Source organism: Sphaeramia orbicularis, chromosome 15, assembly GCF_902148855.1.
Source record: "Sphaeramia orbicularis chromosome 15, fSphaOr1.1, whole genome shotgun sequence".
In the NCBI taxonomy this organism is placed as follows: Eukaryota; Metazoa; Chordata; class Actinopteri; order Kurtiformes; family Apogonidae; genus Sphaeramia; species Sphaeramia orbicularis.
Window position 1 is genome coordinate 54510265 of NC_043971.1, and position 17002 is coordinate 54527266.

At 40.4% G+C, this 17002-nt stretch overlaps 2 protein-coding genes across 5 annotated transcripts in view; one reads left to right on the plus strand and one right to left on the minus strand.

Moving 5' to 3' along the window:
• nfkb2 (nuclear factor of kappa light polypeptide gene enhancer in B-cells 2 (p49/p100)) overlaps positions 1-8426 on the plus strand; it is a 39180-nt gene extending 30754 nt beyond the window's left edge. For all 3 annotated transcript variants that reach the window (XM_030156117.1, XM_030156119.1, XM_030156118.1), the window contains 5 exons: positions 44-219; positions 817-898; positions 2509-2678; positions 5732-5843; positions 7032-8426. In XM_030156117.1, coding sequence (XP_030011977.1) covers positions 44-219; positions 817-898; positions 2509-2678; positions 5732-5843; positions 7032-7102 — 611 coding nt within the window. In that variant the 3' untranslated portion in view covers positions 7103-8426. The remainder of the gene's footprint in view (positions 1-43; positions 220-816; positions 899-2508; positions 2679-5731; positions 5844-7031) is intronic.
• A 6608-nt stretch (positions 8427-15034) lies between these two features.
• The window catches only part of psda (pleckstrin and Sec7 domain containing a), a 74041-nt gene continuing 72073 nt past the window's right edge, over positions 15035-17002 (minus strand). For both annotated transcript variants that reach the window (XM_030156116.1, XM_030156115.1), the window contains one exon: positions 15035-16582. In XM_030156116.1, coding sequence (XP_030011976.1) covers positions 16265-16582 — 318 coding nt within the window. In that variant the 3' untranslated portion in view covers positions 15035-16264. The remainder of the gene's footprint in view (positions 16583-17002) is intronic.

A 17002-nucleotide genomic window follows, 5' to 3' on the forward strand; every position in this document is an offset into this window, starting at 1 on the left:
GTGGAGCAGCACAGTGTTAACGGGAGACCATCTGTTTTTCCAGGAGCTGATAAAAACATGGAGAACGATGAGCCCCTCTTCTTCAGCTCCTCCTCAGATGAAGAAGAGAGCGATGGTGAGGCACTGAAAGAGGACACAGAAGCGGTGTCACAGCCACTCAACCCCCGCAAGAGACGTGCAGCAGGACACACCCCCCTCGACCTGGCTAAGTGCCAAAAGGTACCAAATTATTCCAAGTAAAAGCAGAATTACTCTTCCATCATCAAATGTCAGAATGTGGAATTTCTTTGTGAAGCCTGAGTCGGGCATTTAGCCGTCGTCATCGTCATCTCAGATATAGAGGGTCTGCACATACGTCACCCCCCCCCCAGGCCACGCCCCTCTCAGTCAGACTGAGTGTCTTAAACCAACCTGCTCAACATGACGGAGTATAGCAGTAAACACAGCCAGAGCAAAGGACTATGGGAAATCTGAAATGAAATGAAGGACAGTTGGACTGGACATGGATCTGTACGAGCTACCAAAGAACAAGTGGTCCATGAACACTGACATGTGGACCCACATGGAGGATCCAGACCTGATCCAGGGGGGAGGGGGTCAGCGCTATTTGGACCTGAAACTAATATACATGGTTTCATCAGGACTGACAACTCCGTCATGATGATGGACAGCAGTTGTTTAAAAAAACCAGTACCTGTTTGTTCTACACTCTTTGATACTTAAAGTCCTTTGACGCTGTCCTTGTTTTTCATCCTATCCCCACACTTATCCTGTTCTTGTCTTACGTTTCCTTATCTCCACTTTTCATTCCTGTAGGTGAGGAACCTGTTAAACTCCAGACAGTGTTCAACATCCAGTCGTCATAGCAGCAAGAAGATCAGACCAAGCAGCAGCGAAGGTAACATTTCCTAAGTTCTATCTCATAGTCAACAGTTCAGACGCTTTACTCTACAATCTGACCTGACCCTGTAAACATGGCATGTGAAGGATAGTCCATAAACGTATATAACTGTCGACCCTCCAGTATTCTGCCCATAGAGGGGGCTGCCCTAATCTGAAGGACAAATGGCATGGAATAAGGAACGACCACTAGGGTTAGGGTTAGGGTTAGGGTTAGGGTTAGGGTTAGGGTTAGGGTGAGGGTTAGGGTTAGGGTGAGGGTTAGGTCATTCATTATTCCATGCCATTTGTCATTGGGATTAGGGAGGCCCCCATAGAGGTCCTTCCTAACCATCAACCAAGTGTGTAATCTGTGTAGTGCTGTAGCAGTGGCAAAATGTTTTCATACAGTTTGTTTTCAGCTTTTTTTTTTTTTTACACTCTTTTTGTATTTCATCTACTTGACCCATAAGTAACAATACTAAATACTCAATAATTGCCATATTTTTTTCACCCTTTAAATGCTGTCTTTGTAAACAAACCATGTTTTTGATGCAAAAAACACAAACACTTTTTTTTCAATATACTACATAAAAATTGGATTACTTATATATTTTTTTTATTTTTTTTGTACCTTTGGCATATGTCAGTGATTAACAGTATTGGTTAATATGCATTATTATGCATTATTATTTTTGTGCAAGGTCAAATGTTAAATGGTAAAATTTGTCAGTGTGCATTTTTTACTCACTTGGGAGAAAGGTGCTAGTGTAGTAGTTTCCTGTTGTTACCCCGCCCCCTGAAGGGGAGGCAAGGGCTATTATTTTTGGTTCAGTTTGCTTGTTTGTTTCTTTGTTTGATTGTTAACACTCTAGCAGCAGAATGTTTGGTTGAATTCATACCAAATTGGGTTTATAGATTGCCAGTGACCCCAAATAGATGTGATGACATTTTTGGAACAGTAGGTCAAAGTTCACATTTTTAATTCATTTTTTAGATCTTTTTTTTTTTCCCCATTTACTTATAATGGGTGAAATTTCATGTCTGTAGCAGCAAAACTGTTGGTTGAATTCATACTAAATTAGGTTTATAGATTCCCAGTGACCCAGAATAGATGTGATTACATTTTGGGAAAAGTAGGTCAAAGTTAAAAATTTTATGAATTTTTAAAATCTTTTTTTTTTCTCCCATTTACCCATAATGGCTGAAATTTTACATGCCTATGAAAACATGAATTTTGTTTCAAGTTACTTCAAACTTGGCACATATAGAGGTAATTCATATGCAGGCATCAGCACATGCACAGACATGATGACATCAGCTGGATGGATGCCAAAATAAGTGACAGTACGTACGAGGGGCGGGGTTTGTTGTGCCTGGAACCACGTGTTTACAATGTGCTGGTTTTAGTGGTGCGGTCAGAATACTAAAATCATGCAATGAACAACTTCTGAATTCTGACCTAATACAAATTGTGAAAAATAGTATGACCTTTTATAAGATGAAGTGCAAAGTGTGCGTAAAATGCTCACTGGGATACTGGAAGGTTAAAGTTGATCATTGTGATCTTCATGTGTTCATAAATTCACCCCCCGTTTCCTCTTCTTTTTAAACTGCATCATCGTGCAGAGGTGGAAAGTTCACGCCTGGATGAGGACACTCTAACCCGCCTGGTGGAGGTTCTCAGCATCAAAGGCGTCCCGTGGAAGAAACTGGCTGAGAAGCTGGGTATGATGACGCTGACTCACCTGTATGAAGACAGCCCCGTCCCCTGCCAGCACCTGCTGCAGCACTACAAGGTAACCAATCAGACGGCTCGTTCAACAGCCACTGACGGACTGGAATCGGATCGTAGAGATCGGTTCAAAAACTCTGTAGATATATTTGGAACATGACCCACCTCAGGACTTAACCCATTTAAAGCCAAAATATCAACCAAACATCAACAGTTAAACTCCACTTCCCACAATGCATTTTGACAACAGTTATCCAGTCTCAGAGCTTTGTACTCTCTGTATTGTAGAGCTTGATATAAAAAAAAGAAAAAGCTGGGACTTCAGATAGTATTGACACAGCCTTTTGAAGGTTTTCTCTGGTCAACACAGTTTCATTTGCAAATATACTTCATTTACATTTGTAAACGTATTTCTCACATTCAGGTTGGAACCCATTGAAGAAAAAGTTGGGAAAGTCAAATCTTTACCACTTGGTGATGTTCCCATTTGTTTTCACAACATAAACTAACATCCAGTGACTGAAGACACCGAGTGTTTGACGTTCATTTTGCCTCATTCTTCCTAAAGTGTTCTGGTGTGCAGGGCCTTTGTTGTCTGGCACATTTTATGTTCTGACAGACTTCACACATTCTTCGTTGGGGTCGATGAGTACAGCATCAGGCCCCTCATGTTCCTCAGCCGAGCCTCTGGTTCAGTCCCTGGAAAAGCCATTGTCTTGAAGGCAGCGTGTGTTTCTTCTAGATCTGAGTGCATTGTCTGCATCTGTGGATCCCTTTGCATCGACCTGAGCCCAGATCAGGACAGGTCATGGGTTCCCTTTTTAAGTCCAGAACGCACAGCAGCAAAAAAGACCTGGATATCGATCGGTCTGAGTACCGTCGACATTTCCCCTCAGTACTGGTCCATTTCAGATCCAAGTCCTCAACACTTGTGGGCACAGTTAGCATAAGGCGTCCTTTTGGTTCAGTAAAGTCTGAAGTGCTCTCCCTCGGTTCTTCTGCACAGTTCACCTCAGGTTCTCCACAGTCCTCCTGGCCTGTGCTTCTGTCAGCTCTAGATGAATGTTGGTGTATCAGGCCAAATTAAGCCCTGGTCAGTTTAAACCTGGGTATAGTTTGGCCCAGGCCAGAGTTTCCCTGGGGATAAACTGTCCTGGGCCAGACTAAAACCTCCAGGCCAGAACGTACCCCTCTGGTGTAAAGAGCATGTGACTGGACTGATACAGTAACTGCACTTCATTCATTTAGAAAGAGAGAAAACATTTGTCAATAAGACCTCAGTGTATTTTCTTGGACACATTTAACTCTGCACCACCGACACAGAAGTCAGTGACTCCATGGACTGGTCCACTTATCCCACATGCTTCAGTCTGCAGTCAACAACAGAACATGCTGTTGTTGAAAACAAGCACGGTCATTATAATGTTGTTCTCAGTGTTTAACTTTAAATGTTTAGATCGTAGCAAGGATTTGCTCATCTTAGAAGTTGTAGTTATGACGTTATGGTTTTTATTATGTAATGAACAGTCAGATTAGCTGAACATGATATTCCAATTGCATTATAATGTTATGTTTTTAATGTGCTTTTATTTGAATGTGAAAACTCTGCTGAGAAGTGTGGTAATAATCTTTGTCTAATATTTTGATTGATTGAAGTTGTTCTGGTTGAAGTAATAAAAGTCTGTGTTTGAAGTTTTCAGATTTAAGTCAGTCAGTTTTCTCACTTTACTTGCCAGATAAAGATGAACCTCCCATAAAATGCTGAAAACTGCAGGTCTTCTTGTGTGTATCAGTCAACACTGCTGATGTCATGGGGGTGTCATCTGACCTGCGGGGTATGAGTTGGCCTAGGTCATAATGTACCCATGTTATAATCTGCCCTAGGCCACTGTAACCCCAGGTATAGTCTGGACTGGGGCTAAACTGTGGTCGATGACACCGGTTCTTGATGCGGTGTCGTCTGAAGGATCAGAGGTCACAGTCCTCAGTTTAGATTCGACTCCTTGACCTTTACACACCGAATGCATCCAGACACCTCGAATCTTTTCCTTCTGTTCTTCTCCATAGAGCCTGAAATATCCAAGTGCCATCTTTTCTCTGTGGAACAGTGTTTTGAAACATTTAAATTACCTTCTGACAAATGTGTTGTCAAACGGGTGGTCCTCAGCTCATCTGTGCTTTTTTTTTTTCTCGTCTGTCTGTGCTTCTTAACGACTGGAACTTTCCTGGATGTTGCTTTTGGACCAAATCCTGTTCACACCACCGTATTAAATCAGATTAAGTCCAAAGTTTTAACTCATTTTTATAGGTTTAGGGTTACCATGGTGACAGTGGGAGATATATATATATATATATATATACACATACATACATATACCAGAAATTCCATCTGTCCAAGATTTTTGTCCAACCGATTTCTCAAACACTGTTCACCTGATTCTTTTCAAATTTGATGCACATGTTCTTTATCACCAGAAGAGGTGCAGTGCACAGTTTGATGATTGAACTTCAATTTTAAAAAAAAAACATTTTCACAATTTTTGGGAAAGATTGAAAGTTAAGGGCAGAGTGTTCATCTTGGTCTGACTGTACTACCCAAAAAGGACAGTAATTTAGTTTAATCTAGTTTACAATTATGTTAAATTTAAAATTCAAAGTGAATCCCTGGGTAGGCAGAGTATGAGTGAACAGGAGGAACAAAGTGTTGTGTGACTGGGCAGGAGTATTAGGAAGCTCCGCCTACTTTCTCACTTGTTAGTCTTACATTGGTCTGACTTTTTCCTGACTGTGTTGCAGTCCAAGTGTGAGGAATGGATGGATATTTACAAATGAACAAGACATGAAGTATGTTGTGTTCAGGCTGTCTATAATGAAATGCAATGAAAATACAAAGTCAAACATTTTATTAGATGGTCTGTGCTTTACACTCTCCACACTGTTCCCACTCTTTCTGATGTTTGGGTTGTGTAATGTAACAAAGCATCATGGAACCTGTAATATTTCAGGCTAAAAAGACAGGTTTTACTGCAGAATGTGTTAACAGAAGCTGAAACCTTTGTGATTTATGAAAGTTATTGTCTGAACACAGGCGCTCACGCTGTGTTTTTGTGTGTTCAGTTGGGTGGAGGTCCGGTCGATGGTTTGGTCGACGCCCTCCAGTCTCTGGGTTTGACTGATGGAGTGAGGCTGCTCAGAAACACAGAGCTGCGAGACGACAAACACAGCACAGGTAACAGACAAACACACACACTGGAGCTAACATCAGCATGTGCAGGATGGATTATTTACACCAGGGACCGTCTTCCTAAACATTCTGAGAATCCTCTCACACAGCTCCTAACTGAACTTACAAATTCCTGGTCAGCAGTCGGAGCTTAGGAGTGATTCCAGAACACTGTCAGAACCCTGAGCAGGAATGGACAGAAACTCCTGTTAGTGAGGAGGCGTGGTCCACCTGCTGCATGTATGAGTCATCATTTCAAAAGCTGTGATTGGTTGATCCTAAAAGCTAGAAAAACATACTTTTGGTGATAATGGGCAAGGGATGGACCCTCAAATGGATAAGGTTGATCATAGAATCTCATCTGATGAAGACTGTGGAATTGTAAATAATATTTCGCATAAAAGAAAAGATCTGTTCAATGAATAGTAAACTATACTTTAAAAGTATCTGACAAACTGCGTAAAAAACTCCGGCCCACTGGCACAGTATTCACACAGTGAGAGTTCTATTTATTTGCTCATATTAATTGGCATGCTGGTAATTTTTGCACTTTCAACTTTCAACATTTCACCCCAGTTTGGTTTTAACCAGGGTAAACTGTCTGAGCTTTCGTCAGTGTCTGTGATTACTGAGCGTCCTCAGGAGGTTGTGACCCTGCAGATGGAGGGGTGGGACTAACCCTAACCCTAACCCTAACCCTAGCCCAGGTCATCACTGCTGCATTGCTGTATTTTCCCTGTTGTCAAATCACTCAGTGTTGTGATGGCTTTCATTTGGGTGGTGTTGCATTGTGGCGTTGGGTTGGAGAAGTAAGAGCATCTGGAATGAGATCAAGCACAAACAGGATTCTGCACCATCCAATCTGTAGTGTTTCATGAATTCACTGTCATCTAGTGTTTGCAGAATCTCCCTCCTGCCTCTTCCATTTTGTCCTCTGCTTAGGGAACTCCTAAGGCCCTTAAAAGTCCTCTTCCTGCTCTGAACAGATCTGACCTTAGGAGTTCTCTTCAGAGCTAGGATTCTGTAGCTTTTATCTTTACTAGGATCGACTCTTCATTTTTAGGGGAAATTCTAAGAAAACATCATGATTCTAAGAATTTTCTTAGAATTTGGCCGCTAGGAGCAACTCTTTGCACTAAGAATCTTCAGGAATACAGGCCCTGATGCTTTGTTTTCTCCTCTCCATCCAATCAGATGCTACGGTGGACAGCGGCTTCGGGAGCCAGCCAATGGAAGACGAGGAGCCGCCCGTGGCCAATCAGTGAGGACATGCGGTCACATGTGAGCAGCTTCAGGAACCTCCTTTACCCAGAACCATCAGTAGAACTGGAGAACCTGCTGTGTCTCAGATTCAGCAGAAACAGAATTTACTCAAATGTTGTTCAGCTGAACAGATGAATGCTGCGTTCCATCCCAACACCACAGTAGCCTGTGGACGTCATCAAAGTACAGAATGAGAAGAATGGAAGTACACTGAACACAGTTTCATAGTGAGGCTGTGTCAGATCATTTTTTCCCAATTGTTCTTTTGTGTTTAATTTCAGTAAGTTATATTTTTGGTGTATTTTTGTTCAAATGTTTTGTTTAAATTCAGTTTTTTTGTGAGGTGAGGCTTTGGTGACATCCTTTCATAGCCTGATGTGTTGAAAATGACCCAGAATCTGTTCAACAGTCTGGGCAGATGTGGTTGTATTTTTCTGAGGATTTAGCCGTAAATTTGTTGATGTGTGTTTACTACCTTGTTCAAACCAGCTTGTAATTTCTCGTTTCCTATTTTTTCTTAATTGGGTCTGGAACGCAGAACGAGTCCCCAAGAGGTTTGAGCGCCTGGTCTGTAATGACTCCTCTGCCTCTTTCAGCTTTCACTGCAATAAAACTCAAGTTAGTATGGAAGCCCATTACTGCCAGAAACGAGCAATAAACACAAACCCAAATCAAACAGCTCATAGAGGAAAGTCCAAATAATGACTTTCTTTGGGTCAGATCAGTCAAATATCGAACGACAGTGTAGAGTTACAATCCTGAGAGTGAACAATCTGATACAATAAAATGAATCCTCCTACTATAATGGACGTTCTGTGTCTGACGTGTCCCGATGTTGCACCACGGGAGGGTGTACGGGTGCAATGCCGCTGTTGCACCATGGGAGGGCACTATCGTACAATAGCACCGCAGGTACAATGCCGCTAGTACATTTTAAGTTAAAGTTAAAGATTTTAATTTGATTTATCTTGCTTTTTATTCCTTTATTCCTTTCCTATTTCCTTTTTTATTCCTTTCCTACTTCCTTCTAAAATAAATTAAAAAATAAAGCAAAATTATTTAAAGGCAAAATTTCTGGACATAAGAAAATAATAAGCATTGTCATAATCTCATAGTCTCATAAATATTTCTTAAATCAAATTGATGGTTTTCTGGCAGTAATAGGCTTCTGTGTCCTATTAAAAAAGTATAAATCAATCGATCAAATGTTATTTATATAGTGCTAAATAACAAAAGTTCTCTCATGACACTTTACAAACAGAGCTGGTCTAAACCAGACCCAAGCCAATTTACAGAAACCCAACAGAATCCTCCAGGAGCAAACACTTGGTGACAGTAGAAGGAAACGCTTCCTTTAACAGCAGAAACCTGGAACAGATCCAGACTGAGGAGGATGGACGTCTGCCTGGACCAGTTGGGGTTAAAGAGAGAGAGTAAAGGAAGAGAAAGAGAGCGAGCGATATGGACGTTAACGTCAGTAAAGAGTCATTAGAAACAGTGGGTTGTGTTAAGTGTTGATTGATTAGCCCTTCCTTCTCCGTTACTGATAAACGTGTAATGTTTGACCTGTTTTCGGTCAGCTGTGTTAATACTGCAGTAGAATCCAGTAGACACTGTCTGTTTTAACTAATACTGTGTATTCAGTAGTTTCTGCTCAAATTAAACAGCATGTAAATGAAATATTTAATCAACTTTAAAAAAAAAAACAAATGTTGCACTGTTGAATTTTCTGAGACTAATAATAAAAATAAAGAGACTGATGTTTTCAAATTGTGTTTATTTTTGCCCCTATGGCTTCAAAATAATACAAACACTTGTCTTTTTGTTTCACTACGACCAAAACCTCACAGGAAGTGGACAGTATATACAGCTAGTAATCAGTGAGCCGCTGGCAAACACTCAGCCTGCAGCTAAGCCAAAAAAAAAAAAAAAAGAAACTTTCACAGAAACTAGATTCAGTCTTTGTTGTCACTCAAGAGACAACGAATGAACAAAATAAATAAACCAATCAGTTTGGCCTCTTTGAGAAGGCTAAACGTCTGTTTTCACTCTAAAATACTAAACCAAAGTGCCCTAAAACGCAGCGTGCGCTAGCTGCAATATGGCTTCTCAATGTAAAGTTTATTTACAAAATCTGGACACAGACAAAAGCTGAAAGCGGCCATGACTTTTAGACAGGTTCATCCTATGCTGCTTTACATTGCACAGTGTGGAAAATACACCCGGAATACACAAGTGTTACTGGATATTTGAGGGAGTAAATACGACCACATGGGCCAAACACCAGAGCAGGACAAGAAATGTGAGCCTTCTGCTGCAGCAGGCTGGAAACATCTGACGGAGGACAGAAAACCAAAGAGGCCGAAGGACGGAGGGGTTCAGTTCCAGGACCATCTCCTCTTTGCTCTTCAGTCCAGTCTAACGCTGCAGATCCTTTAAATCCACAGTGTGAAAAGCTTCAAAGGTACACCTACAGTAATGGACTGGCTGCTGAGTTTGCTAAGCCCCTCCTCCTGAATAGCACGTCCAATCAGAACCCAGCAGGCGTATGAAGCCACAGCAGAAAAATACAACTTTTTGTTTAGGTCCCCATGAAATAATGGCAGAATGATATGTAGTTTTGCATGTGCACATTTCCTGTAACAGCATTCTGGAAAAAGCTCTGTTCATGGATACAGACAGAAATAATAAATCTGTTTTCTAAAGTACAACTACATGGAATGTGTTCATAAAGGAACAAGCTTCACAGCAGAAGAGTCTTCAGTAAGAGGATGATTATGAAACTACCCAGGGTTGCAATAAAGGACTTGGGTTCTGTCTTAGAAAAGCAGGTTTCATCCAACACGTCCTCAATAACAGTCCAGTGACAGTGCAACTACGAGCTCGTCTCTGAAGGCTCCCCTGAAGAATGCATTCAGACCAAGTGCAGAAGGAAGTGTTTAGCATTTTCCAGGAAACCAAAAACTCTCAACTAACTCAAATACAGCTACTCTAAACTACAACACTATTTTTGTCACAGTTGGAGCAGATGCTCAAGGAAAAGTGGTAAAAACAATTAAATATTGAGATTAATTTCATAGTGACTTTAACAGTCTGAACTTTAACCTGTTCAGTTTAGTACCTCATTATTAGCAGGAGAATTAAAGAACTTCAGAAGGCTTTAAATATTTAAAAACCCTGTGTGGGAGCCAGAGTCTCACTGTTAAATTCTACTGATGCAAAATATGTAACTAATGGACCAGGTTTCACTTGTAGTTGTAAAACTACTTTAAACAGAAAGTAACAAAATTAACAACTGATTAGTGACGTTAGCCTTCGCCTGCATTTACTTCGCTCAACATTTGTGACATGTATGTATCCACGTATGCACCATGTTTTGTTTTTTACACCTTTTGACAGATTTCGTGTTCTTAACCATTTCATGGAGCAAGTAATAAAAAAAACCAGCCATGGTCTGTGTTTAATGCTGACACATGAAGCTAATGTTAACTTCGTTCACTACAGCTGGAACAGCAGTCAGTGATGGAGCTGTTTCAGTCTGAGACTGTCAATCTGTTCTTTAGAAGATTTTTGATCCTCTTTATCCTCCTAGCAGTTCTCTGGTGACTTCTACTAGGATTTCACCTGTACCTTTGAAATGTGTGTCCAACCACTGGAGAAGATGGCCCACAGACAGTCGTGTGGAAAAGGAAGAGGGATGAGAAACCCGACTGTTCTGTCCTCCTTACAGAGTTTATGGAGCTTTCAACTGCACTTCTTTGCATAAACCTTTGACAGATTTCCGCCCAAACTCCAAAACCATCAGTCATTTCTGCCGTGGAAATTTCTGCTCATGTTTTGAGAAACATTTTTGATATTGTCACAAGTTCCAGCTTTGTGTGTTTGAATCAAAGTTCAACATCTTCAGAGTAACAGAACAGTTTCTGGGGAGTGATCCCTGTCTGCCATTTTCTGAAAATGCATTTCAATACTCAGCCTTTCCATAACCTTGACGATTTTCTTTCTGTGGTGAGAACTTCCTTTCATTACACCTTTTAATTTGGATCCTTTCAATTCTTCAGTCTGTTTCCAGGAAAGAATGAAGCTCCTTCTGTTCGTCAACAACAACATTATTCATGGTGAGGGAGCAGAAGTGACTAACAGGATTATGTTGGGAGCGCAGCAGTGAGCCCATATGGAAGTCCAAGACTGCCAGAAAGTCATCAAAATGTAGTCATTCTAGAGTTCCTTCTGGTGTTCATACTGTTCCTCCATAAGATCTTTCAGCTCACTATTGAGATTTTAGCCTCACTAATAAATTTGGATAAAGTGAACTGGGAATTATGGGTATAAGTGACAGAAAAACCAGAGACAGGAAACACTAACCAAGGAAATGACGGAACTGTTGAACTGACGTCAAGATAAGAGGTGAACACAATACACGCTAAAAGCTTTCTGCTAATATGTGATCAGGCTGAAAATGTGATAAGTCTTAGGGTCCTTTCATTCACGCCTTGTTTAGTCCAGACATTAAGACTTCTCAGTTTGATCTGAAACACATCTACAGCCAAACCATGTGGTGTCGACCCAAACCAACATGATGTGAAACTGCCCTTTCACTCCCATCATATGGAAGGTACAGACTTATCCTGCCTTCACGCGCTATGGGAATTATGCTCAATTCTAGTTCTGAACTCAAAAGTTGCACATAAACGCTCCCTCCAATTTCTCCTGGAGAACTGGGAAAAAATTTTGATCCATGAGCTGCAGAGATGAAAATGACCTTTGAACTTTTCAACACGGCAGATCGCAACAAGGGATACATCGCAAATGATAAACAATGCTGTTATTAGCTGATGATTTTGGACGTTTATAGCATAATTTGCAAAAAAAAAAAAAAAAAAAGCTTTAGCAGATAAATGAACACATCCATTTGGGACTTCGCACATCAGGATACGCTCCAACAACAAAAGCACTTGAACACAACACACTCAAAATCACAAATTTACTAGTGGAAAGGATGATCTTCCCAACAGCACGTGAAGGCAGCATTAATGTCAACAGGTCTTCTGAGTATATGTAAACACCTCCTGCTGGGACAAAGGGAGTCTCAGTGCTTTCCCCACCACTTGAGGGGTTTTTCTACACATCTGACCACAGTAACTAGTTTCACAGGGAATTTTGGGACTTCTTGCTCAAGTTCAAGTGGAATGTCCGACCTAAACACTAAAGTCAATCAGTGAAAGGCACTAGTCTTGACGCAGTGTCTCTTCCAGGCAGAAAACTTAATGCTGGTTCGTTATGTTATTTATCTGTCACATCTAATTGTCTTAAAACATGTTTATATCATAGTGAGGCTAACAACTAAAATATTAACGACAGTCACCAAAGCATTACAAATTAACCTTAATCTGCAGCTAGTGTGAAATAACAAGTGACATTTAGTCAGTTACCAGTTTTTCCTGTTTTAGAACAGAGCAAAATGCCATGTTGACGGAAGTTGTTCACTGAAATTCAGAGGGATTTAATACTCACTTTCAAAATGATGACTAGTTTACACCTGCTTCAGTCTAGCTGTCAGCTTTAAGTTGTAACTGCTTAAGCTAGTAACACCAGCATAAACTCCAGTCCAGACTGTGCTCAGACTAGGCTCAGGTGGATCTGAACAAGGTTATTATCGTTAACGAAAACTAACAAAAGGACGAAAACTAGAACTGTAAAAACATTTTCATTATCTGAAATAAATAAAAACTATAATTAAAAGAAAAAAAAACGTAACTAACTGAAACTGTATTGTGTGTTTATAAAACTAACTAAAACAGATAAAAATTCTGGATAAAATTCCCTTCGTTTTCATCTTTGTCAATGTTGGATTGATATGAAATCGATTTATTTCCCTCAAGCTATTTTCCCTGTTGTCATCATACGACACTTTTTGCTCCGTCACTTGTGTTCACTTGTGGTTTCCAATCGTCTTCTGGTCCCCACTCTACCTGGAAACATGGAGACTAGAGCAGCAGAGTCCTGTCTGGGATTGATTTGAATACGATGACAGAGAAGAAGAGAAAAGAGACCACTGAACTACAACTGAACTACAACTGAACTACAACTAAAACTAAACTAAAACTAAGCATTTAGAAAATAACAAAAACTAATAAAAACTAGCAAACCTGCTCTAAAACTAATTAAAACGAACTGAATTAGAGAAAAAACTAAACTAAACTATAATGAAAAATCCAAAACTATTATAATCTTGGATCTGAAGCATACGCAGGTGCAACAATAACTTAAAGCAGCTCACTCTTATAGTGTAGCCGGTCAGTGACAAACATCCACATGTCCATTCAACTCTGTGGTAAAACCTTATGTGAATGAACCTTTCCTCTGACTGGATCCACAAAACGTGGCAGTTCAACTAAAACGAGTAGATTTTTAGCCAGTAGGAAATAGTGTCCAAAATCACTCATTCACTAGTTTCATTCTAATAAACACTTCACACTTTCATCAGTAGTGTAAACTGAGATTTCGTACACTTATTCATCATCACTTAGCGTCATGACTGACAGCTGTGGAATCATGTAACGGTCATTTCCATAGCTGGATTGTACAGTTGTAAGCAGAAAATAGTACCCATGCCAGACACTACTTTTTCTTTTCCATTTCAGAATTTCTGAGGGCACTAAGTAGTGGATGAATTACAACACAATACACTAAAGACACTGAAGTGGCATATAGTAAATATAGTACATTATCCAGCAAATAAGCAGAGATTTTGGACACAGCCTGGTTGTTTCAATGCCATCAGCTGCTATGTTTACACTCTGATGACCCCATGTGGCAGCAGCATGGAACTGCACCCTAAAGACTCCAATGCCCAGAAAACTGGGTACATGGAATATTTTAGTTGCGCCTGTATATGTAAAAAGCACAGAACAAGGCATAGCAACCGTTTTGACACAGTAACCCCCAAGATGCCTTTCACCTGACCTTTAACAGACTCAAAGTTTAGAAGGCGAGTTTCTGAACACATGAACAAAGATCAAACATATTCAGTTTCCAGCATCTCGTCATTTCCAGCAAAGGAGAAAACCTATGGGAGCTTATTAATGACAAACTACTACGCAGGTTCAAAAGTAACTTCTAATATAATCAGTCAGTAAGTCCAGGAAGAATCAGTCCATTAATTAGCAGGTTTATAAGTTAAAAATGTTACAAATGCTGGGAAAATTGTCAAGAATTCAAACTAATCTGAACTATAACTCCTTTATTGCCCGTATACTTTGGCTTCCATGAGTTGTATTGAGATTGAGCGTTGACAGTTTTATTTCCTCCATATTTGTGTCCTTCACTGCCCTCTGAAAGGCTGTGGGTCATGTCAGCAATTGATTTGAAAGTAAAAATTAAAACTGATTGCAAAGTACCTGAAAACATGAAAAAGTGACACAGCACTGAACATGACAAAACTTTGCACGTATATCAGAAATGGTGAAAACACGTGATATTTGATGGGTCTTGGACATGAGGTTTCATCTGCATTGACCAAATTTGACAGACGCATGTGTGCATTAAAAAAACACCTCCTGGAGCGCAGATGAACTCCTCCATTTTGATTTCAACATTGGATTTTTGCTCATTTTTTCTACTTTAACAAACAGACCTGACCTGAATAACTTAAAATTTGGTCAGCGTCGTCTAAGCACGTAAAAAGTCTTCAGATGGTGAATTTAAGTGTTTTCAATGTTTAATGCAGCTAATAATTCTCGCTTGAAGTTTGATCCAGACCAAATATGAGACAAACATATCAGGTCCAGATGCTCCAACAGCCTCCTGGAACCACACCCTGAACTCAACAGGAAGTCGGCCATTTTCATTTCAGTGTGCAATTCCTGTCTTTTCCAGGCAGCTTTAAAAAACTCCTGGAGACGTTAACCTGACTGACTTGAAATATGGCGATCATTGTCTCAAGTGTGACAAAATGTTGTCAAAATGGTGATTTTGCACTGACACGGTTCAATTTGCTCAACACACATCCTACAACCTTTCAAAAATAAAGGTGCAACCATCATTGCTTGTCTTTATATTATTTAATAAATTAATTTGTTCACAGTACTTTTAAAAATTAATTTAGTTTTTAGTTGGGTAATTATGATTTCTATTTAGTTTAGTTAATTTAACAGTGTTTGGGTTTTTGTTTTTTTTTATTATTATTCTTTTATTCTGGAGATCCAAACTAATTACACTATAAATGCTTTTGTTTTGATCAGTCAGTCGCTGTTGGGCATTAATGAGCTTCCATACAGCAGAACCCAGGTAAAAAGAACATAAATAAACTGAAATTAGACTGCATCCAGCAAGTTGAGTTTGTATTTACACTCCTGAAGTCCAGCCCAAGTGCTAGCACTCTGTTACTGTGTGCTCATGATACTTTTCCTCTGATTAATACACACACAAACACACAAACATACACACTCTGAAGTGTGGAGGAGGAGGTATTGTGTTCCTGTTCGCCTCTGTGACGCATCATCACAGCGTCTGTTTGTTTGTTTGTTGTTGTTTTTGGCCGGTGGTGTCCTGACTCCAGAGCAACCCCCCCCGTTCCTTTCCCTCCCCTTCCTATTGCATGTTTGCCACAACAACAATCCCACGCGTTCTGTCCGTTATATGTGGTCGGCATGGCAACCTGCTCCCCCAGCAGTTGCTAGGAGAAGCAGAGCGATGCAGGAGGTCAGTGTTTGTCGCTGTGACAGAAAAAAAATAAATGTACCTACAAACTGGTGAACGCAGTTGGATGATTATTGTGAATCTGTTCTGCCTCCGTCCTATCAACAAGAAACTGCTTTCAGAAAGTCCCTGAAATAGAAGATTGAACCAGAACTAAAGCTCTTATTGTGAAACTTTCCATCTGATTTTCCTTTTTTACCTGCTGAAACTGATGTTACGAGGAACAATGGAAGGTGTAACCTGAAGACTGTCACTTCCTGAATAAAAGTGCAACATCACCTGTTGTCGCCAAATGTGACGAGCATTTCCTCCTGAGTGTTTAAGCTCAGGAGGAAAACTGCCTCAGCTAATCAGGATCTGACTGAGGTTTAACTTAAAAAGAATTAAAGGAGGATGTCAGCCTGCTACCCATAATGCTTCATGTCCATCACCAGACACACTTTCTGTAAACCTTCACTGGTTGCTTACGACGCCTCTTCCTGCTTGCTGCTCTGTTTCTGCAGCTCTAGCTGCTGCTTGGTCTCGCCACCGTTCTTCTTCTTGTTTCCCTCTCTGATGCTGCCGCCGCTCTTGGAGGATGACGATGTCACCTTTAAGCTTTTTGACGTCTTGGTCCCACGGGTCTTCTCCTTGGTGGCGGCGTCCTGGGGTAGTGTAGGGCTGGAGTGCGCTCTCTGGAGTCCGCCGTCATCAAACAACCTCGACTCGAAGGCAGACAGGTCCTCGTCACCGTTGGACAGTTTGGCCCGCATCAGCATGGCATACGTACCGTAACGGGTTTTCTACAAGAGCGGACAAGGAAGACAGCATTAATGTACTTCACTCAAATTAAGACACATTCAGACTAGCAATGGAAACTTAATAGCATTCACCGAACCACTTTGTAAACTAGAATTAGTGCCCTGTGGTTGTACGCCAGTGTCAGTAACTGTCAAGGCTACAGCTGAAATGATTAATCGATTAATTGACTCAAATTGATTACAAAAATTAATCGACTACAGTTTTCCTGAATTGAAGTCAATGCCGCTAAACATTGGTTCCGCTGTTGTGTTTCACATGGCCGTTTATTCTGACGCACATGACACCACGATAAACACAAAGTTGTGTGTTAGTTCCATGTCCAGTTGTTAGTACACTGGAAGCCCAGACTTCGTATTTACTAAAATGCTTTAATTACAATGAACTTAAATGATTTCAGTTTT